Source organism: Belonocnema kinseyi, chromosome 7 (genome assembly GCF_010883055.1).
Source record: "Belonocnema kinseyi isolate 2016_QV_RU_SX_M_011 chromosome 7, B_treatae_v1, whole genome shotgun sequence".
Lineage (NCBI taxonomy): Eukaryota > Metazoa > Arthropoda > Insecta > Hymenoptera > Cynipidae > Belonocnema > Belonocnema kinseyi.
This window is the reverse complement of record NC_046663.1, coordinates 2,772,697-2,797,868: the sequence shown is the minus strand read 5'-3', so window position 1 is coordinate 2,797,868 and position 25,172 is coordinate 2,772,697. Positions and strand designations below refer to the sequence as shown.

Sequence of the window (25,172 nt, the reverse complement as noted above, 5' to 3'; positions counted from 1 at the left end):
TTTTTTTGTTTGTTAAAAATTGATTTGTTAATCTTTGAATCCGTCCTTTTGGTCAAATTCAATGGTCTTTGATCGAAAAAAAATCTTGAATGATCAACTATTATATTTCCAGCTTACCATTTTGTTGTAAATACAAGGCCTTTTGGTTAAAGTTTAATCTTTTTGTTTAAAAATTGCAAAATTCGTTTGAAAATTCTTCTTGCGGTCGAAAATTCCACCATTTTGTTGAAAATTCTGTAAGCTGATTTGCGTAATTCGAAGAAGATATGTCCTGAGAATGACCCAAGACTGAGAGACACAGACCCAGACCTAGACCTAGACCTAGACGACAATGCGGCAGTCTTGGTGCAGTCATGGCCTTTGGCCAGGTTTGTCTCTTTCGCTCGCTGAACTAGGTGCAAAGAGGACATCTGATTGAGAAGCTCACTCAGTCATTGTTTTGAGTTTAATTGGGTCGACCGGGTCGTTGAGTCTGCGACTCGAAGGAGGAAGGAAGAGTGCGAGAGGTGCGTGCCAGTGACATCATCTCACTGTCAAGGCCTGTCAACTCTCAAGTGTCAAGTGTCAAGTGTCAAGTTCGCAACTGAATAAAATAGTGTTTGCCTCTTTTGCTTCTTCTCCAATCTCCGCCTACTAGTTAGCAGACTCATGTCCATCGACTACGATCGTTATCAGGACCGCATTGGTGATATCAGACGGTATAGTGATTGTGCCGATTGTGCCGATTGTGCCGATTGTGTCGTGCCAACCGGAACTCACCGGAAGCTGATCCTCTTTTATTTTCATTCTTATTCTATCTTTCACTTCAAAGAATGACTCTCTCTCTCTCTCTCTCGGTCCTTCAAAGTCGAGGACACCAAAAAGGATCTCGACCTCTTCAGTTGTTCGAAATTTTCAAGAATTTTGGAATGGATCCAAAGATTATTTAAGAATTGTATCTTGAATTTTAGGAGAGTGAGATATGGTTATTCTTGACTATGTAAAATAAGGTCGAGTTCTTTTTGGTGACTTTTTAATATGACTTTTTTTTTGCTAAATCCGACTTTTGCCAGTTTTTAAAGGAAAAAGCGACAATAGACTTTTTTCGTTTTTTTGTTTTTGGAAGTTCGCTATAATTAGTTTTTATTTGATCCATAATGTAACTTTTAAATTCAAATTAAAAACTAGAGAAAATTTTTTGAAATGAATAGCGTTTGAAATTTTATTATTTCTAATTACGTGCATCCGTATACAAAGTTTTAATTTTTTCAGATTGCAAGCGTTGAAAATTTCTTTTTTTTTTTTTTGAAAATTTAATTATGTTCTTTCAAATTCCATCTGTTTTGTTAAAAAGTCATCTTTGGTTGAAAATTCACCTCTTTAGTTGAATATTTTGTTATTTAGTTAAAAATTAATTATTTTGTGCATAATTTAATTCTTTTTTTTTCAAATCCATCTGTTTGGTTAAAAAGTCATCTTTTTTTGTTAAGTTCATCTCTTTTGTTGAAAAAATAATTATTTTGGTGAAAATGTAACTATTTTGTTGATCAGTCATATTTTTTGGTTAAAAATTAATCTCTTTACTTCAAAATTTAATTAGTTTGTTAAAAACCTACTTATTTTGTTAAAAATTTAACCTTTTTGTTGAAAATTTAATTGAAAATATTTGAAAATTATGATTATTTTTATCAACATAGAACTATTTTGTTACACAAGTTCATCTTTTTTGGTTAAAAACTCATCTCTTCAGTTGAAAATTTATTTATTTACTTGAAAATTACAACTTTTTAAATTAATAGCGTTTGAAATTGAATGATTTCTAATCACGTGAACTCGCATTCAAAATTTAAATTTTTTCAGATTGCAAGCGTTGAAAATATATTATTTTGTTGGAAATTCAACTGTTTTGATGAAAGTTTAATTTTTTTGTTGAAAATTTAATTATCTTCTTTCAAATTCAACTATTATTTTTAAAATGTCATCTTTTTGGTTGGGAATTAATCTCGTTAGTTTAAAATTTATTTATTTAGTTCAACATGTAATTACTTTTTGAAAACTTAATTATTTTTTCAAAAATATAAGCATTTTGTTGAAAATTTAATTGAAAAAATTTCAAAATTTGGATTATTTTGATCGACAGCCAACTTTTTTATTACAAAAGGTAATCTTTTTTTGGTTAAAAACTTATTTCTTTAGTTTAAAATTTATTTACTTATTAGAAAATTTATTTATTTTTTAAAAATCCATATATTTCGTTAAAAAGTCATCTTTTCTGATTGAAAATTCATCGCTAAGTTCAAAAAATTTTTATTTAAGGAAAAATTAATTATTTGGTTGAAAAGTCATCTTTTTTGTTTGAAAATTCATCTTTTTAGTTAAACATTTAATTAATTTGTTGACAACTTAATTATTTTGTTGAAAATTTAACAATTTTGGTGAAAAAGTAATTATTTTGTTGAAAATTGAGCGATTTTGTTGAACAATATGTGTTTTCTTGAAAATTCATTTCTTTTGTTCGAAATTGAGTTACCTTGATGAAAATTCAATTCTTTTGTTTAAAACTTAACCATTTTATTAAAAATTCAACTATTTTGTTGAAAATGTTGATTATTTTGATCAACATACAACTATTTTGTTACAAAAAGTCACCTTTTTTGGTTGAAAAATCATCACTTTAGTTGAAAATTTATTTATTTAGTTGAAAATTCAATTATTTTGTTGGAAATTTAATTATTTTATTGAAAATTTAATTCTTTTTTAGAAAATCCATCTATTTTGTTATTGTTATGTTGTTTGAAAGTAATTTGTTCGTCGAAAATTCAGCTATTATCTGGTAAATGTAACTGTTTGTTTAATAATTAATTTCTCTTTCGTTGAAATTCAAATATTTTGTTGATCTCATCTTTTCTAATAGAAAATTTGTTTAAAAATGTTATTATTATTTATAAAATTTTATCTGTTAGTTAAAAGTTAACTTTTTTTCTAAAAAATTCAACTTTTGAGATTAATAATTCAACTCTCTTTTTAAAAGTTCCTAGTTTTAGCTAAAAAATTTAAATGTGTGGGAAAGTCTTCAAAAAAGTATTTTTTGCTTGAAAATTCGTAACTATTTGTTTGAAAATCATTTTTTTTTTAATATAATTGTTTGGTTGAAAATTTATCTTTTCTTCTCTGAAAATGATCATTTTCGTTGAAAATGCGTATTTTTCGGTAGAAAATTAATGTTCTTCGTTAAAAATTTTATATTTTTTTGTTAGAAAATTCAATATTGTATTAATATTAATTTTCATTTCAAGAATGTATTCCTCTATTTTCGGGAAAAATCACCCTATTTCCTCCGTTTTGAGAGAATTCTCGCTGTAAACTCTGAATTATTAAAAAATTAATAAATTTATATTCAAATTATTCACTTTCAAATTTAAAGCCATAATTTTTTGTAATTTCAAGATTAAAATGCTCAAAATGAATTTACCTGAAGTTCAAAATTAATTTAAATTACAAACTTCTCTCATTTTAAAATAATCCCAGAAAACAAGTTTAACAGTTCCGAAAGAAATATTTTATACCCAAATTCAGAATCCTATAAGCTAGATGACATTAAAGTTTATTTTTATCGTGAAAAAATATTTGAATATGAATAATTCACTTCTATTATAAATAATTATATCTGGAATTAGATGATGAAGAAAACAATTAATTCTGGATTTTATAAAATAAAATAAAGTAAGGTCGAGTCCTTTTTGGTGGCCTTTGAATGCGAATACACTTTGGACCGTTAAAAGCGGAAGGTCTTCCAGATTTGGCTTCTATTCAAAATATCGAATTCTCGAGTAGCTCTAAAGATTAATGAATAATTAATTAATAATATCTTGAATTAGATGACAAGAAGAAAAAGATATCTTGAATTATATCGAAAAATAAGGTCGAGTTCTTTTTTTTTTTGCCTTTGACGAGCATTGAGCAGTTGAAGGTGTTCCTCGTTCAGTTTAACGAGACGATTTCTCTGATGCAGTCGATTACGTCAGGTCTCTCGTCAAGTCGTTTTCTCCGGTCTAGGAACGTGAACTTGAATTTCGGTGACGAAGCGAGTTAGACGCGAATTCATTACCGGGGTCGTGTGCCAAAGAATCGTCCACTTATTTTGCTTGCAGAGCTCTAAACTTTTCTATTCTTTCCATCTATTTTTTATATATTTTATTTTTATTCTATTAATTATAATAATGTATAAATTTATAATTTAATATCTAAATATTTTCAATTTGAATGTATAACTAAATAATTGAACGAACTTACTTGTAAGTGAAGTTCGATTCTAATTGTATGAGCGCCACCGAAGAATAGATCAACTCGTAGTTCCCCCACTTTGTGCTTGCGTTGCCACAGTTTCAAACAATAACCAAAAACAAAAAAAAAAAAACACTCCTGCTTCCTTCGCCCGTTTGGCTACTCATTATTTCAAAGAATGGCCGTAATCTTTGCTAATAGGGCATAAATAAGAATTAAAAAATTTAGTTAGAGGGCCAGTTTATTTATATACCGGGTGGGACTGATCTATTCTTCGGTGGCACTCATACAATTAGAATCGAACTTCACTTACAGGTAAGTTTGTTCAATTATTTAATTGTATTTCGCGCCACCTCCGAATAGATCAACTCGTAGATGTTGAAAGTAGTTAGCAGATTACGGCAACCAATCTGATAAGAAAAATTTATTACAAATTTTATTACATTCCGAGATGTTTATGTGAAGAATTCCTTACAAATCTATTAATTAATTAATTAAACACAAATTGAAATTAACTGTATATTAACCCTCTAAGATAGACCTAGCAAATTGCTGGTTATCCTTTACAATCTCTCTGTCGTAAAATCTGGCGAATGTTTGAGACCTATCTGTCCGATGTGGACGAATGTGGTGTACTATGAGCTGCAAAAAATTTTTTGATGCCGCTCTCAGTTAAGGTTTCTTTAACCCAACAACTTAAAGTTTGCGAAGAAACAGCCTCATGAGGCTGAAGCTGCAGATATTTTTTCTACAGAGTAAAACAGTAGGACTAGTAAAGGCTGTGTTCTATTTTTATTTGATGTCTTAATGCGGTCGGGGATCTTAATCTCCATTGCCGTTTCTCTATTTCTAATGTTAACAATCTTTATTAATGAAAATGTTTGCATTCTGTGACCCGTTATGAGAGCAAGCAAGGTTACTAATTTCTTTGATAATTCTTTTAACCTTAGCTCCTCATTTGGAGGTATTTCTAAAAAATAATCTAATACTATCTTTGGATCCCAGGTGCTCTCATAACGTGGTCTTGAAGATCGCAAACTGGACACCCCTTTAAAAAAACGCTTCACTCTAGGGTCCTTAGCGATTTCCGAGTCTACGATTAATGAGATTGCTGATCTTGTCGCGTTTATGGAGCTATGTGACAACCCCTTATCAATTTAGCTGGTTAGGAAAACTAGTAGATCTGCTATCGAAGGATTAACCAATTCAATCGATCTCTCGACTGAGACTCTCCACCATTTTTTGAGTACCACGTCATACGCTTTTATCAAAGAAGAACTTAGAGAACCCATCATGACCTCCAACTATTTTTCTGGGGCTCCTCGTCTCAGGACCGCCTCCCGGATAACCACCCTACCACCAGGGTAAGGTTTTTCCAAAGCGGATGGGGATTCCTATCAGACGAAATCAAAAGATTGATATCCGGATTAAATTTAATTGGTTTGTGAATCATTAGTGAATGAAATAACGGAGTCCAGGGCTGGGTTGGCCAGTCTGGTACTATCATGATTCCCTCCGCCTGATCTCTTTTAATTTGTGTAGGAGTTCTTAATATTATACTCGTACTAAACGGCGGAAAAGCCGGGATCTCTTTTCCAGGAGATATAACGTACACATTTCGAATTCGTTCTACTTGCAAACAATTCGATTTCTGGTTTTCTAAAAGTCTTGACAATCTTATTGAATGTGGGAATAGATAGTTCAAATTCCGTTTCAGGTTCTAATTTTCGCGACTCGGCATCTGCTTCAAAATCATCTTTTGAACTAATATAGGAAGCAAAAATCCAAATATTTCGCTCCTCGCACCATTGCCAAATTTCTTTTGAGATCTTATTTAAGTCCTCGTACTGAACAGCGCCCATTCTATTAATGTACGATACGGCAGTTGTATTATCTATTCTTAATCAATTTTCTCCATTATGATAGTTTATTGCTAAACTTTTAAGACCAAAGAAGGCGGCTTTGAGTTCTAAGCAATTAATGTGAAGCTTACGTTCAGACATTGACCAGAATCCACTAGCTTTTTGATTATTACATACAGTTCCCCATCCTGACTTAGAAGCATCAAAAAAATATCTCAGCGAAACACAAGACCTTTTATAGTTATTTCCAAATAAGATAAATGATTGCCACCATTTCAAGTCCAAAGGATTAAATCTTACAATCATAAAAGCATTATAATTTTCATCATTTTCTCCTGATACTAAAAATCTTTGTCTTTCTAAATCCTTTCTGTAGGTCCAGCTGTATTTAATAGCTGGACAACAAGCTACTATAGATCTTAAGAACTGTGCGAAAACTCTTATCCTACACTGCAAAGGTTTACTAAAGATCTCTAGCTGTTTCTGATTATCAGATCGCTTCTCAGGGGGCAGTTCTAATGTCATAGATTTAGAATTATAAATGAACCCCAAGAACTTATATCTCTGTTCGGGATTCAAATGACTCTTTTTAAAATGTATTATGAACCCTAAGCTTTCTAATAACTCTTTAGTTGTCTTTAAATTCACCTCACAATCGTGATATGTATCTCCATAAAGTAGAAAGTCGTCTAAATAAAGAACCGAACTATGTCCTAATCTTCATAGATAAGAAACAACAGGTTTCATTAGTTTCATAAACACTTGAAGGGCTGTACAAAGACCAAACGGAAGACAAGTAAATTGAATTCACTGTCCATTTATTGTCCATTGAATTCAAATCTTAGAAATTTTCTGTCCGATTCATGTATTGATAATCAATAATACGCGACCTGCAAGTCTAGAGTTGACATAAAACAGTGCTGTCTCACAAGACTGACAGCTTTTCTGTAGTCTTCGAGTTTTAAATGCTCTGTTTGGATAAATTCATTGGGATCTTTAAGATTTAAAATGAACCTGAGAGACCTATCAGGTTTCGGTAGAAGAAAGAAGCTAGTAATAAATTGATCATTTGACGGACTATATTCCTCTACTGCTCCTTTCGCTTTAAGTTGAGAGATAAGCCACATGATATTACATATCTCCATTTTGCCCCATTTGCATTTATGGACAGGTTTTAATTGGTAAGGAGGAGAAGAGAAGGGTATCCTATAACCCTTTATCCACGATAAAATTCGCGGGTCTGAGGTTAGAGCCTCCCATTTTTAAAAAAATAAACGTAATCTTCCAGCAATTAAAAATGTGGCTTCACTTGTCGACGAGGCGGGCCCCTCCCGTTTTTTGATGTCCCTGACGTCTGAGATTTTGCAGGTCTTAACACCTTGGCCGAATTATCGAGCAGTTTAGCAGACTTCAAACTCTCTTGCAGATCCTTTCCGAATAGAAACAGATCCATCTTTGTAGCCTCTAGTCTAGGGATTACCTCCAAGAAGGAGTGAGCAAGCGACAAGCCTCACTTAGGATCTCAATCAGAGGATCCACACTTTCCCCTTCTTGATCTGCATCTCTTTGGACGAGTGTCAAAATCGATCTGCCTATAGCAGAAATACTAGCTGTCAAACTCTTTTGTTTCGACAGAATTTTTTCGTCCCTAGAAAGGGTGTTTTCAGCTTTTTTTAACCCAGGCCTAACTTCGTCGTTGAGCTTTGGAGGGTCGATGTCCAAACAATTAACCGGTGGCGGATATTTTAGGACGAGTGTTGCTCTCTCTTCTGAAGAAAGGCCAATTTTAATAATGTCCGCCCAGCGGATGGCAATGCCCTCCAGGACAGCCGGCGCAAGGGACCTATCTTCCAGGCAACATTTTCCAAGAGAATTAATAACGCCTTCTTTAATTCTCTTATTTTGCGAATCAGCAGCTTCAGACGTCACATGTTGCACCTCGAGAACACTTGAGATATTTGCTGGGGATGCCAAATTCAAAAGCGGTGACCCTAGTTCTCTTTCTAAGGTTGATGTATGATCTACTTACGGCTCCGAAATTTCAGGAGAGTATGCGCCATTTCTTGAAGTAGAGCGTAGCCTTCGCCTTTTTCGACGGCTGCCTCGATCTGTTTTAAAAACAAGTTTGCATTTGTAAAAAAGGCATTGGTAAAAAAAACCTGTTGGAGCGTCTCAATCGTAACAGTCCCATATACGGGTTAAGAGCCTGTATGATGGAAAAACGATTCACCCAAGGAAAAGTATTTTTCCACTATGGTTAAGAGCCATTGGATACAAAATTGGTCAGACCCAGATCGTTTCTGACAGGTGATACCTCACAGATCATTGGGTTTAAGATGGCGGCTAATACCTGATACACTGGAATCTCTTGACGAAGATGACAAAGTAGAACTCCTACGACGGGGGCGCCTATTTCTGTGTTTCGTCTTCAATTTCTTGATCACTTTAAACAATTCGCGCGAATAATCTTCGTCATCAGACGAATCACTACTGTATCTCCGCGAACTCCGTTTATGTTTACCCACCTCGGAACGATTTACACACTTCTTGCACAAACAAGAGTATGAGTAACCAAACGTGCAAAGGAAGCAGGAGTGCTTTTTTTCTTGTTGTTTTGTTTTTGTTTATTCTTTGAAACTGTGGCAACGCAAGCACAAAGTGGGGGAGCTACGGGTTGGTCTGTTCGGAGGTGGCGCGAAATACAATTTATTTTAACATATAATAATACATTAATATTATTTTAACTTTTTTTATTTGATCTTTTTATTTTCTAACTATCTCTCTTTTATATCCATTCTAACTTTTTTTATACTTTTCTATCAGTCATACGCGAATTCATTACCGAAGTCGTGTCCAAAGAAACCGCACGCTTATTTTTCTTGCAGAACTCTAAACTTTTCTATCCTGGAATTAAGTGATATTTAGACCAGAATTCAAAAGTCGATTCTCGATCAGAAAATTATTTTTTAAAGATTCAGTTAACCCTCAAAGTGTATACATGGTAAAAATCACGGTAAAGTGCATCGTGGGTGTTCAACGCCCCAGTGTATCTAATAATGTATTGTTTAACCCCTATTAAATATTTTGTCACAATAAAATTATCCGACATAGTTCAAGCTATCTTTTATAAGGTAGAGTTGATTTTATAACCATTTATTTATTTTAGGTTTGTCAACAAAATTATTGAAAAAAGTGAAAAAATGTTGTTTTTTTAACTAAAAAATGCAGAACCTACACAATTTTAATTATTTTAACCTGAAAATTTATGTCTATACTTTTGAAATAATGTACTTTCATAAAAAAAATATTGCAACAAGGGTGCTTAAAAAAAATTCTTTGCACAGTTGAAAAGTCAATTTTATGATAAAATGATGAATTAGGTTTTTTTCTTTTAAATCGATCTATCATTATAAAAATTGAGGAAATTTAACATGTAATACCATAAAAATAAAAGAAATTGAAAAAAGAGCCACATTTAACTGTATTTGAACAATTATATTTCATTCAACACATCCACAGTCTGCTCTCGCATGACGCGCTGCCGTATGTTATAAGCCATCTATAAAGAAAAAAAGTATGAAATAATCGAGAAAAATAAATTATTTCACTTCATATGATATACTTACGTTAAAAAGAAAACAAAAATCAATTAAATTTCAGCAATAAAAATTTGCTCTAAAATTACTTGTTCACTCACTAAGTACACACTGGGTGTTTTAGACCCCACGAGTTTTTACCTTCACTTTCAGCAGCTGCTGCTAGTAGACTGACGCTTAATGCAGTATGCTAGGCGACTTTGCTTACAGTTTGTGTCTCCTGATAAAGCTAGAAGGCGACACTTACTGCATTTTTTAGAATTAGGTATGATTTACAACAGTTTGTAAATTGCTTGGGGTATATGACACCCACAATACACTTTAAGGGTTTATAAAAAGGTAATTAGAAAGAAATCTTTATCGTATATCCGAATTTTGTCCTCCTATTCTATCTATATCTCTCTCGCTCTCTTCTTTTTAAATACAAATTCAATTACTTGATTGAAAATTAAAATCTTCCGTTAAAAATTAATTTTTTTGTGATGAAGAACAAGCTCACGAGTTTGCCTGAAAATTAATTTTATTTTTTACTAAAAACTTAAGTTTTCCATTTTCGGTTGAGAATGGATATTTTTTTTAGTTGAAAATTCAACGATCTGATTGATAATTTGTATTTACAGTTGAAAAGTCAACTATTTTATTTAAAATTCATGTATTTTCTAAATAATCGTCTGTTTTGGTAGGAAATTAATCTTCTGGCTTGAAAACTAACCTTTTTAATTAAAATTTTTTCTTTTTGGTGGAAAATCAAAGTATTCCAGTTAAATATTCATCATTTTAGTTGAAGATTTCTGTTCTTGTTTAACATTCACCTATTCTAGTTAAAGATTCAGCATTTTGGTTAGAATTTGTTTTGTGTGTGGAAAATTAGTTTTTCAAACTGAACATTAAACTAGTCTATTAAACATAAGTTGTAAAGTGGAGGAGAGAGATTAGAGCGGAGAACTGTCGAAACGCACTCGAACCGCCAGAAGGACACTTGCGCGCGGGCCACGGACGATGGTGGGAGGCAGCTCACGAACGAGTATCCCCTCTCTACTCGCATTAGCCAGAGTGGGAGACTCGAGGCGAGCTATGGTGCGTGTCCAAAAACGGAATGCTGGGACGAACGCGAGAACAGCAACCTGCGTCTCCGCGCGCATGCGCAGGGTTGAGAGAAGCGAGGCGAGCCACGGCGCGCACCCCGCTCGTTATGTATAAAGGCACGCGTTCGTGCCACTATCTTGACTCGGCCTTCACCCGGCACACCGAATGGACTACTAGCTATCCACTCTCCGACATCATGAGTAGACGTCCCGAATACTTCATCTAAGTTATCCTTTTTCTCTATCTCTCTCACTCTACCTAGGGAGTTGATAGGAGAGAAATAGATTACCACACCACTGAATTTTTGAAGTTTTGTCATCACACATGTACCTGTTCTTATTAGAGCAATTGAATTTTGAAACTGATCTTGGGCTTCGGTCCCTGATCCACCATTCGTAGATCTGTCTTAATGCCCCTACCCAGGGCGTCATGATGACAGATTACTGACGAGAAATATGAATACGATTTTGGGCTTCGGCCCCTGGTCCGACCGTCAGTAGCGCTGGTCTTAATGACCCTACCCAGGGCGTCATTCTGACAGATTACTGGTGAGGAAGTTGAATCGATCTTGGGCTTAGGCCCCTGGTCCGACCGTCCTTCGATCTGTCTTGATGCTCCTACCCAGGGCGTCATTCTGACAGATTACTGACGAGGAAGCTGAATCGATCTTGGGCTTCGGCCCCTGGTTCGACCGCCAGTTGATCTGTCCTAATGCCCCTACCCAGGGCGTTATTCTGACAGATTACGGACGAGGAATCAATGTTGCTGAACCCCCGACAAAAGAGGGCTCGGGCCATCGCCCCACATGTTAGAAAGGGAATGCGGTCTATTCAATCAGTATTGATTATTTGGATCATATCAATTGGCGGCACAACCTAGGGGCACGACGAAACACCTGACAAGTCTTATCTCTGTGAGGTTCGAAAGGAAAAGATCAACTTCCACTTCCGGAAGTGGACAAAAAAATTCGGTGGCGTCCAACAACAACCCTCCACAAGAAACAACAGATTCCAACGACCACGCAGTTGAAGTAGAAAACGTCGCAGGAAGGGTAAAACCAATCTTCAACCGTATCTTTGAACCATCTTCTATTACTACAAATATTCCGGCTCCATTGTCACCAGATAACACCCCCCCCCCCCCCCCCCCCCCCCCCCCGCTTTATAATTTGGATGACAAATCTGTTTCGGGCTCATCAGAAACACACGACACCAGTCAAAGCCCCCCACTTCACAGTGTAGTGACACAACCACCTGGTTATCAACACTGCTTATCAACAGATAGCAGCGCTGTCCCATTTCTCAGTTTTACACCGATTGACGAACCATCAAAAAAATGAGCAACAAGGCGGGACCATCACGGGCGCCTGGCGTCACGGCCCCTGTGCGCCAAAAAGCGAGAAGTTTTTCGCCTCCCTCGATATGGCGTCATGATTCACGCCTTTTCTCGTCACCAAGCGCCGGATTGAGCTGCACCGAGAGGCCGCAGCCAAACGGACCACCCACTGAAGCAGGCCAAGTTCCGGTTCGAGCGCTAGCACCAGCCACCATCGGGCCAACTTACTTCGTACCATATACAGTGCTAGCCAGTAACATGCCGTCCTTTGATTGGACGTCTCTTATCAGAGCAATCCGAGCTCCAGCATTGGAACTTCTTAACTTCTCAGGGAACGACCACGAAGACCCGGAGATTTTCGTCAGGGAGTGCGAGACCTTCACAAAATCAAATATTCAGCCGTCTCAATGGACACGGCTAGCAGGAAAGGCTCTTCGAGAACCTGTCTCCAAATGGTGGTAGATGTTTAAATCACTCTCGCTGACGTGGAACAAATTCCGCGAAGTCTTTCGGCAGAAATATGCCAGAAAAAACACGAGAATGCGGTTGAATGCACAACTGTATTCAAAGAAACAGGCCGAAAAGGAGCCGGTGACGGTTTTCCTACAACAAAAATATTTATTGGCTCCGCGACTCCAACCAGACGACGAAGAGGACCGTGCAGTGGAGGCTGAAATGGACGAGACCGAAGATCAACCAAGGAAGGAGCTGAAGAAGAAAGCCCAAGCTTATCAACGCCAATCTCCGGAAGACGAAAAATGGCGAAATGGCCCACCCTGTTACTACTGCCCTGAGTGTAACTTCCATCGAGACTGCCCCGTCCTCAGAGCAGAGAGGAGGAATGCTCCTCAGGAAAACTGGCGAAGCTCGGCGTTTCGAGAAACCGCCGAGCACAAACCAACCCAGGAACCCCAGCAATAAATCTCACCGGCGCGCCAGCACGTCTGCCTGGGTTTTATAGCCTGGGTTCACGAATATGTTCCCCACTACTCTGAAACTATCGCCGCTATCTCGGATTTGCTGTCCCCTAAACGCCCCTACAAATAGACGGTTGAAGCCTCAATGGCCCTATAAGCTATCAAAGAATACTTCACCCATCACGAACCATTGAGTCGACTCGAGCCCCTACTTCCCTTCATTCTTCAAACTGACGCCAGCGCCCGGGGCATGGGCGCCGTGTTGATGCAACAAGAGCCAAACGGATATGGCAGGATCATCGCCTACGCTAGAGCCAAATTTTCTGCTACTGAGGCAGCCTACTACTGCAACGAACAAGACTGTCTCGCCGTGATCTGGGGTATTACACATTACCGGCCCTATCTCGAGGATCCGCGTTTTATCTTGCGTACAGACAGAAAGACTCCGACCTGGTTGGATCGGCAAAAAGGTACCCGGGACAAACTGACGAGATGGCATGGTTCCACCCCGCCACCTCAATCCTCAAGAAGCTTCAAACGAACATGTTCCAGTATTACGAGCAACCAATTCTCTCTTCGAGGAAGTCTACGAGGTCTGTTCAAAAAATACGCAGATTGAGATCATAAAAAAGTACTTTATTTGGAAGTTACACGTCTGGGTCTCCTTCAAAATACTCTACGCACACACTTATCCCAACGGTGTTTCCACTTGTTGAAACAGTCCTGGAACGCTTCTTTTGTGATGGCTTTTTGAAGCTCCTTCGTCGCATTTGTCTTAATCTCCGAAATCGTCTCAAATCTTCTTCCTTTGAGGGTTTTTTTTTAGTTTTGGGAACAAGAAAAAGTCAAAAGGAGTCAGGTCAGGTGAGTATAGGGGGTGGGGAAGAACAGTAATTGAGTATTTGGCGAAAAACTCACGAGTTCTGAGTGCTGAGTGAGCTGGAGCATTGTCGTGATGGAAAAACCAGTTATCACTTATCCACAGTTCTGGCCTTTTGCGTCGGACGGCGTCCCTCAGACGTTTCAGTACTTCAATGTAAGTGATCTAGTTGACTGTGGAGCCTTGAGGGAGGTACTCGTGGTGAACAACACCCTTAGCATAAAAAAAACTGTCAGCATAACCTTGACATTCGACCGAACTTGGCGAGCTTTTTTGGGTCTTGGGGACGTTTGACCCACCCATTGGGATGATTGGACCTTCGTTTCAATATCATAACCATAGACACATGATTAATCACCGGTTATAATTCGTGGCAAAAAGTTCTCATCTTCGTCTGAACGATCAAGCAGTTCCTGACAAACCCGGACGCGATTGGCTTTTTGGTCGTCGGTCATCAAGCGTGGCACAAATTTCGCAGTGACGCTGTGCATCTTCAATTTTTCGGTCAAAATCTCGTAAAAAGATCCAACTGATATCCTACACTCTTCGGAAAGCTCCCTAATATTCAGACGTCGGTTTTCGCGCACCAAGGTGTTGATTTTGTCAACGTGTGGGTCGTCAGTTGACGTTGAAGGACGCCCAGGACGCTCATCATCGTCAATCGACTGTCGGCCACCCTTGAAACGTTCATGCCACTTGAAACATGCAGTACGCTTCATGGCAACATCACCGTAGGCCGTGTTGACCATGGCAAATGTTTCAGTTGCAGATTTTCCCGAGTGACACTAAATTTCACAGCAATTCGTTGCTCTTTCAGGCTGTCCATTTTACAATCCGACAAACAAAAAAAACACTCTTTACTTAAAACCGTGTAGCTTATCAAGAAATGAAGATATCTGCGACTGGAATACCGCGTTTTAAACAGCTGATCTGTACGAACTTAGCGACACCAAGCGGATTCTCCTGAAACCAACTCGAGCCGTGAAATTCAAACAGTCCGCGTATTTTTTTAACAGACCTCGTACACCGCCCAAACAGAAGACCCGGACATCAAACGAGGCATCCGCCGCTGGAACCAAATAGAACTCCAGCCACGATGAACAATGGAGGAGAGTCGGGTCTTCAACAATCATCGCCTGGGCCAGAATGATTTCTGGCGCAGAGCCACGGATACTTCAAGATGGTTGCTCCCCCCCCCCCCTCAAGTTTTAAGGCAACGAATTCTATGGGAGTTTCACGATGCACCGCTGTCTGGGCACCCGGGAGCCGAGGAAATCCTACGGTCAATCAGCGAATATATTATCTGGCCCGGAATGAGCCGAGAAACTCGTCGTTATGTTACCGGCTACCACCTCTGTGTTTTTTGTAAACCTGTTACATCCTAGTAGTCACTGATTTGTTCTGAAGATAAGTAGAAGCTTTCCCATTGCGCACCGCTACTGCCCCCATCATCACTCAAGTTCTAGAAGAAGAAGTTTTCTCCCGCTGGGGTTACGCTCACCGAGTCCTCAGTGACAACGGGGCTTAGTTTATAGGCGGCATTTATGGGCATTTAGCGGCATTTATGGGCGGCAGCTAGTAAGAAATGGGATTGCGAACCTTGGACCACCCCTGTCTACCATCCTACTATCGGCGAGAAAACTATAGGCATCTGCCTTTGAAGCTTAACAACTCAGTCAAAAAAAAATGCTAGCGCAACAAAAAAAAAGTCATTTAAAAGCTGAAAGTGTTCTACGTTAATGAGCTGAAAGGCGTTTATGTAAAAAAATTGGTTGTGCTTAGCAGACTGAAAAATGTAAAATAAAGTAAGGATTTTTGGGTACATTTGAGAACAGTCAAGTTTAGAGCATTATTTCTTATACAAGGGGCGATGGAAAAAATTTGAAAAAATTTATGAGTATGAGGAAAACTGTTGGGAACCAGTTGCAGTTGAGAAATTTAAAAAATAATAAGAATTGTTGCTTAAAACACAAAAATGTGCAACTATATTATCTTCAGTTCTAATGCAGATGTTAAAGCGATTCAAACTGCAAACTGTCATTAATAGGCTCTGCATTTATTTTCAATCACCCGGAAGGATATGTTTATCTTCTTTTTTGTGAAAATCGCGATATTTTTAGACATTTTTTTGTTGAAAACAAGTGACAGAAAGCAGAGGGGGCCCTTTTTTGTTTTACTGCCGACCGCTGGTGCCATTCTTCGGCCCCTAGTTCTGAATGCTTGGATGGCACCTGGCCACGGGTCAAAGAAAGAGACCAACGGTCGGCAGTAAAAAAACGGACCCCCCCTGCTTTCTGTCATTTGTTTTCCAAAAAAAAAAAAGTCTAAAAATATCGCGATTTTCACAAAAAAGAAGACTAACACATCCTTTCGGGTGATTGAAAATAAATACAGAGCCTATCAATTATAGTTTGCAGTTTGAATCGCTTTAATATCTGTATTAGAACTGAAGATAATATAGTTGCACCTTTTTGTGCTTTTAAGCAACAATTCTTATTATTTTTGAAATTTCTCAACTGCAACTGATTCACAACAGTTTTCCTCATACTCATGAATTTTTTCAAATTTTTACCATCGCCCCTTGTATAAGAAATAATGCTCTAAAGTTGACTGTTCTCAAATGCACTTTCAGCTTTTAAATGACTTTTTTTTGTTGCGCTATCATTTTTTTTTTTAGTGAGTTGTTAAGCTTCAAAGGCAGATGCCAATAGTTTTCTCGCCGATAGTAGGTGCAATCCGACAGAAAGACGCAATCAAGAAATCAAGAAAGGATTGCGCCTCCGGCTTATGCCTCAGAACCAACGTACCTCAACTCTTGTTCGAACTGCGCCGACGACGAAATGCAGCTACAGGAACCACACCTATTCACCTACTTATTAGAAAAACAATACAACTTCCCGGAGAATGGCGATTACAGGATTCACCTGGGTTCAAGGAATCGGGTAATCCAGCTCAGAGCCGTCAACTACGCGAAAGTCAGGCTCGTCAGCACCAGGAACATTACCAGGAGAAATATAAAAACGAGCCAACTGGCCCTCGTTACAACATTGGAGACTGGGTGGTTACTACAAATCATCAGCTCTGGAATAAAGCCGCAGAGTATAACGCCGCCTTAGATCATCTTAGAATTAGTCCATATCAGATCATCGAACACGTCGCTGGCGACGTTTACAGGATCCAGACAGACAACCAGTCACAAAAGGTGCATGGAATGGACCTTTGGCCAGCGCCTAAGCAACACCATTTCCGACAACGGACTGATGCTGACAACGAGCCACCTATCACAAACGAATTTCCTTTGAATCAGGATGAAGGAAGTGTCCCACCACCGCCTCCGCTACGAGCCCCTAAAGTCAGTATTTGTGCAGAGCCTTACTCCACAACGCTCATCCGAGCATCTCACGCCCCAGACGAAGACCACAACGCACTAGGCCCGTCGGGTCCGTTACGTCCTCAAGCTGAGCTACGGCCTACAATCAGTATTGGTGCAGAGCCATACTCCACAACGCTCATCCGAGCACCTCACGTCTCTGCCGAAGACCTCAAGAAACACCGACCGCTGGATCCACGGCACCCTCATGCAGATACGCGATCGCTCTCCAGTGCCGACACCTGTGCCATTCCACGTTATCAAGACGAAGAAAAGGTGATGTCGGATTCCTCGGAAGAGGATCCCGAATACCAGAGTATCACCAGGAAGCGTTACAAGCTTCGAAGACGACGTCCCACGAATTATCGCGATGTTAGACCTTATACTATTTCCAGATCTCAATTCCCAGCTGTGACCTCGACGAGCCTTGCTTTATTGTCACATGTTAATGAATATAAATATCTATATTCAGATAATTAATGTCAAAGTAATATCAACTATTCTTACCTGACAGTATTCCATTATTCAATTGTAGCATTAGTTAATAAACATAAGTTGTAAAGTAGAGAAGAGAGATTAGAGCGGAGAACTGTCGAAACGCACTCGAACCACCAGAAAGACACTTGCGCGCGGACCACGGACGATGATGGGAGGCAGCTCACGAACGAGTATCCCCTCTCTACTCGCATTAGCCAGAGTAGGAGACTCGAGGCGAGCTATGGTGCGCGGGTCCAAAAACGGAATGGTGGGGCGAACGCGAGAACAGCAACCTCCCTCTCCGCGCGCATGCGCAGGGTTGAGAGGAGCGAGGGGAGCCACGGCGCGCGCCCCGGGCGTTGTGTATAAAGGCACGCGTTCGTGCCACTATCTTGACTCGACTTTCACCCGGCACACCGAATGGACTACTAGCAATCCGCTCTCCGACATCACGAATAGACGTCCCGAATACTTCATCCAAGTTCTCCTTTTTCTTTATCTCTCTCACTCTACCTAGGGAGTTGATAGGAGAAAAATAAATTACCATACCAATGAAATTTTGAAGTTTTGTCATCACACATGTACCTGTTCTTATTAGAGCAATTGAATTTTGAAACTGATCTTGGGCTTCGGTCCCTGATCCACCGTTCATAGATCTGTCTTAATGCCCCTACCCAGGGCGTCATGATGACAGATTACTGACGAGAAATATGAATACGATTTTGGGCTTCGGCCCCTGGTCCGACCGTCAGTAGCGCTGGTCTTAATGACCCTACCCAGGGCGTCATTCTGACAGATTGTGGACGAGAAATCAATGGTGCTGAACCCTCGCCAAAAGAGGGCTCGGGCCATCACCAGACATATTAGAAAGGGAATATGGTGTATTTAATCAGTATTGATTATTTGGATCATATCACGTTCTTGATTGAAAACTGATCTTTTTGGTTGTAAATTAAACTATTCGAGAGGAAAATTCATCATTCTAGTTGAAAATGTATCACTTTGTTTTAAAATTAATTTTAAATCCAAATTTAACAATTCATGTTTCGTTGAAAATTTATCTTTTTCAGTTCAAAATTTTTAATTTTAATTATTATTTCTATTTATTATTTACTAAATCATTTTTTTGAGTGGAAATTTAATTACTATTCTATTTTTGGTTGAAAATTAATTTTATACCTGTAAATTTGAGTATTTTTTTATTTATTATTTTTTTTTTTTAATTCATTTTTTTAGTTGCAAATTCAACAATTTTTTAAAGAATTTATGTATTTTTGAAAATTCTTATTTGTTTGTAAAAATTAACCTTCGATCATATTTTTGGTTGTAAATTCAACTATTCCAGAATAAGATTAATCATTTAATTTAAAATGTATCACTTTTTTAAAAAATTAATTTTTAATCAAAACTAAACCATTCATTTTTCGTTGCAAAATAATCTTTTTTAGTTTAAGGTTGATTTATTTAATTATTATTTGTTTTTATTATTTATTGAATCATTTTTTAACTAGAAATCTAACTATTCTATTTTTGGTTGAAAATTGATTTTTTCAGTTAAAAAGTCAACTATTTTTTGGTGAATGTATGTTTTTTTTGGCGCATGTATGTTTTTTTTAATTCGTCTTTTTTGGTAGAAACTAATCTTTATTCATATTTTTGGTTGTAAATTCAACTATTCCAGAGGAATATTCATCATTTTAGTTGAAAACTGATCATTTTCTTTAAAACTTAATTTTGAATAAAAATTCAAGAATTTATTTTTGGTTGAAAATTGATATTTCTTAGCTAAAAATGTATTTATTTAAATAATTATATTTGTTATTTTTTCAACTGAAAATTTGACTATTTAGTTAAAAATATTTTTTTAACGTTGAAAAATCAATGTTTTAACTTAAAATGTTTCATTTTTTGTATAAAAATGATCTGTTCTGAAATGTTCTAAATTAAGCATATCAGTTTAATATCTAGAAACTGAAAAAAAACATTATTTATAATAACTCTAGGATTTGAGTAGACACCCTGAGTTGGAAATTCAACTGCACCAGAACCCCGATTTTCTAACCCCCGGTTTTGTAATTACTGGAATTGTTGGCATTCGCAGTTTCTCAGCTCAAGGGGCGAGAGACGTTTGCGATTCTCGCCCCGGAAGGGCCGCAGTGCGCGAGTACTCAGTCGTGTGTAGTGCGCAATATTATGCATTTATAATTGGAAACGGTTCAAACGGCCCCGTTTCTTTACGTTTCGATTCCCCCGATTTGGTAACAAGGCTATTTGCAGACAAGTCCCGACACTCTCACTAAATCGGGGTTCTGGTGTTTTTAGTTAAAAATTCAACTACAATAGTTCAGTTACACTCAAACTAACATGGTTGAAGTTTTTTTCTAACAGTGACACCTCCTCTTTTAGTTTGAACCTTGACATAAATATTCCACAAGAACAAATTACAATGAAAAAACAGGGTGGCCGCTGCAGCTGGAAACCGGAAAATGACCGTGAATTTTATGAGACCGGGAAATTACAGTGAATTGATTTTTTGACCAGGAATTTCACAACTTTTTCAATTATGATATCATTTAGTTTAGAATTCGTATTTCGAAAAACTTCCACTTAAAGAATGTTTTCATTTCATATTTAAATTTTTAAATTTACATTTTAGTTTAAAGAATTTTAAAATGCAGTTTTTGAAATCAAAAATTTTAGATAAAAAACATTTTTAGTTGATCAACAGTCAATATAAGTTAATAAAGATTTTATAAACTGAACTGTTTTTTGAAGATTTAAAAGGTGAATAATAATTTATTTTAAAAAATGATTCGGAATCGGTTCGTATTTTCAGAATTTACAGTCTAAAATATTCCATTTTTAAACCATTCAATTTGAAGTTTTTTAATTAACCCATTAATGGCCTAAGCTATCAATTGTATAACATGAGTTTTACCGCAAAATTTATGGGTATAACAAAACAATAAATAAATCAATAGTACTGTTCCTTATGTTTTTGGGTGAGTTAAATTCGAATCCGTGGTCAAAATTCGAATTTCGAACATTCGAATACTCTGGTACAAATTTTCCAAGAATAAAAATATCTTAGAATTAGTCAAAGAATATTCTTGAATTTTTTCAGATTTTTTGAAAAATTCATTTGGAAATTTCAAATTTTTTGAAAAATCAAAATTTTTTTCTAAAAAGTCTAAAAAAATTCATATTGTTCTATGGTTAATTTCTATAGGCTCTGGTACAAATTTTCCAAGAATAAAAATGTCTTGGAATTAGTCAAAGAATATTCTTGAATTTTTTCAGATTTTTTGAAAAATTTTTTTACAAATTTCAAATTTTTTATTTTTTGAGAAATCAAAAATTTTTTCTAAAAAATCTGAAAACATTTCATAGTGTTCTATGCTTAATTTCAAGATATTTTTAATCTATGGAAGTTTTTTTTAAACTTTGAAGTTTTTGAGAAAAGCTACGATGATGAAAGCAAAACAGTTTTTTGGATATAAAAAATCAAACATTTCTCACTATTTTTGTATGCAAAAACCGCCATATTTAATTTTGAAGTCAATATTCGAATTTTGATGACAAATTCGAATTTAGTTCACCCAAAAACATAAGGAACAGTACTTTTGATCGATTTATTGTTTTTTATACCCATAAATTTTGCGGTCAAACTCATGTTATAAAATTGATAGCTTTGGTTTTTAATGGGTTAAGAAAAATAAGAATTACTTAATATTTAGAAATATCTGATTGCTTATTTAAAATCAGTAATTATAGTTAAATATTAAAAATTTAATTTAAGTCAAATTGTTTAATTTTGATGCATAAATAACAATTGAAGACATATTATTTTTAGAAATAATTAAAGTATGTTGAAGAAACATTTAGAAGTTTTGAAAGAATTCAAATTCAATTTAAAATTGCAAATTATTTGAAATCATTTGTACAAAGTGTCTATGTTTACCCATAAAATCCGACGATTGGTAACAAAATTTAAAATAAAATATAGATTTTGGCAGATTTCGAACAAGAAATTTAAAAGCTTTTTAAGAATGTTAAAAGGCTTCAGAAGAATAAAAAAACATTTCCTATAAAAATTGATAATGATTTTTTATTTTGCTAAGTTAATTTTAAGTCAATATTCAAAAAGATTTAGAAAGATTTACAAAATTATCAAAAACTAATGTGGAAATTTGTTTAATCTGACAGAGTTTAAAAAAAAATAGAAAAAATAAGTTCTGAAAAAGGTGCAAAAATAATTGAAAATTTGAAAAAAATGTGAAACAACATGCAGATGTTTCAAGATTTTCATATAAAATTTGGAAGCGTTTTAAGAATTTTTCAACTATTCAAAATTGAAATAATTTAGCTTCTAATTGAAAGTGTTCAATTTATAAAAAGACGTAATCGTTCAATTTTTAATGTTTCTAGTTGAAAATTTCTTTAAATGATATAATTTTGAAAAGGTTTAAATTCATTGATTGATTCTTCAATTCAGAGCATTAAAAATGATAACGTTTATTTATATTTTTGGAACTGAATCTGAATCTCTTAAATCTATAATTTATAAAACTTAAAAGAATTTGATGTGGCAGTTTAACTGAATTTAATTAAAAATTGTTCAAAAAGATTTAGAAAGATTTACAAAATTATGAAAAATGAATGTGGAAGATTTTAAGTTTTTTTTTTTAATTTGGCAGAATAAAAAAAATTAGGAAAAATTGGAATCATTTTAAAGGATATTTAGAAGTTCTAAAAAAATTGCAAAAATAATTGAAAATTTGATAAAAATATGTGCAGATGTTTCAAGATTTTCATATAAAATTTGGAATCATTTTATGGATTTTTCAACTATTAAAAATTAAAATAATTTAGCTTCTAATTTAAGAAGTGTTCAATTTATAAAAAGATGTAATCGTTCATTTTTTAATGTTTCTAGCTAAAAATTTCTTTAAATGATATAATTTTAAAAATGTATAAATTTATTGATTGATTCTTCAATTCAGAGCATTGAAAAGGATAATCTGAATCTTTAAACTCTACAATTTATAAAAGTTAAAAAAAAATTATTTCCCACTTTTATTCTTGAGTATTTGAATAAGATTTGAATACAATATTATTGAATGAAAAAGCTTTTAAACTTCAATTTAAAAAATATGAAATTCAAGAGTCCCACCTTGAGTGCATTAATTTGCAGCTCACAATTAGTTCTTATTAATTCAAATGGAAAAATTCTTAACTTTAGAGTTCGATTTCTTCGACTTTATTGCCCTTGAAAAATGTTTGCGAACCGGGAATTTCATTCTTCGATTGAAAACGGCCACCCTGAAAAAAAAACCAGAAAAAACAGCTGTAATTTGAGGACAATTGATTTCTTTATTTTAGAAGACACCACCACCATCACCACCCGAAAAAATCGCGAAAATACTCTCTGCAAGAGGATCCACAATGGAGAAAGCGATCAGGTGCAGGTCTGCCGGACGTGGCCGGCCTTATCGGCCGGAGGGTCAGCGTCCAACCGGACGAGGCCCGGACCCTCCAGGAACTGGACATCGACGACCTGGAGTCCCACAGGAGTGATGATCCTCGAGGGATGAGGAGACACAAGGCACATCCAACAGTGCAAATTGGTCGGAGAAAAGAGGGCGGAATACCTCATGAGACCTTCAAAAAAATGTACGATCACTCGCCCCATGAGGTTTTTGTCCAGCTGGACGAGTTGCACGGCGTCGGCGAAGACCGCGAATGGAGAGAAACAGCTAGGTGGATAATATATATTTTAAAATTTTATATATATATATAGTATTTATTATATTTTATCATTATTATTCTTTTTTAGATAAATAGATAAACGTTTATTTTTCGGCCTGATGGCCTTAAAAAATTTACTTGCTTACACTTCCATTTTTTACAGAATTTTCTTACAACTACGTCTTACAAAGTACCAGCCATCCACACCTTATAACTAATCCGCTCGCTCCTATAGCCTAACCTTCCTCGCTGTGCCTCGCCTCGCCTCGCACGCATTTCGCTCTTTTGTCGCTATGCCTCGCATTACCAACCTCTGTTATTTTTTTTTTTTATAGTATCTATATAGTAAGACGAGACTAAGAGGGCCATTTTTTTAGGGTTTTCTCAATAATTTGAATTTTTTAGTAGGAAATTAATAGCCATGGCATAAAAATTTAATTATTTAGTTGAAAGTTAATATTTTTAAAGTTTAATATTTTGTTAGGAATTAATGTGTTTTTTTTAAACTCGTATTTTTGGTAGAGAAATTATTCTTTTTGTTTGAAAATCTAACTATTCGGGTTAAAGATTCATAATTTTAGTTTAAAATTCACATTTATCGTTAAAATTCAACTATTTTGTTAAAAAATTAATTTAAAAAAAATAGCTATTCCATTTTTAGTTGAAAATTTACCTTTTTAATTTGAAAACTCCTATATTTTGTTGAAAAATCTTCTTTTTTGGTAGAAAATTAATTTTCTTTGTTGAAAATTGATTTTTTTATGCAAAATTCATTTTCTTGATTAAAAATTTCTCTTTGTGGTAAAAAATTGAACTATTTGTTTGAGAATTCATTTATTTGAACAAAAATTTAACTATTTTGTTAAAAATTCATATATTTTGTTAAAAATTTGATTTTTTTGTAGAAAATTCATCTTTTTGGTTCAAAATTCGAGTATCTGGTTCTAAAGTAATTTTTTTAGTTGAAAATTCATTCCATGATTAATAATTCCACTCTTTTGTTATTTTTTAAAAATTAATATTATTACTCAAACTGTAATTATTCTATTTTTGCGTGAAAATATTTCTTTTTCAGTTAAAAATTCATATTTGTGGTTGAAAATGTATATTTTTTTAGTTTAAAATCCATCTATTTTTTAAAAAATTTAATTTTAATCATATAACTATTTTATTTTTGATTGAAAATTTATCTTTTTAAGTTTAAAATTAATGTATATTGTTGAAAAATCTTCTTAGTTAAAAATTGATCTTTTTGAAGGAGAATTCATTTTCTTGATTAAAAATGTCTCTCTTTTTGCTTAAAAATTGAATTATTTGGTTGAGAATTAAATTTTTTTGACAAAAATTTAACTACTTGATTGAAAATGTACTTCTTTGTTTAAAAATTTAAATATTTTTTTAAAAATTCATATATTTTGTTAAAAGTTTGATTTTTTGTAGAAAATTCATCTTTTTGGTTCAAAATTCGAGTATCTGGTTCTAAAGTAATTTTTTTAGTTGAAAATTCATTCCATGATTAATAATTCAACTCTTTTGTTATTTAAAAAAAATTAATATCATTACTGAAAATTTAATTATTCTATTTTTGGGTAAAAATATATGTTTTTTCAATTAAAATTAATTTATAATGTTTAAAAA

At 35.2% G+C, this 25,172-nt stretch overlaps 1 protein-coding gene across 2 annotated transcripts in view; it reads left to right on the top strand.

The window, feature by feature from the left end:
- Positions 1-25,172, top strand: part of LOC117176299 (band 3 anion transport protein) — a 177,653-nt gene that overhangs the window by 101,069 nt on the left and 51,412 nt on the right. For both annotated transcript variants that reach the window (XM_033366496.1, XM_033366497.1), the window contains one exon: positions 23,169-23,546. In XM_033366496.1, coding sequence (XP_033222387.1) covers positions 23,169-23,546 — 378 coding nt within the window. The remainder of the gene's footprint in view (positions 1-23,168; positions 23,547-25,172) is intronic.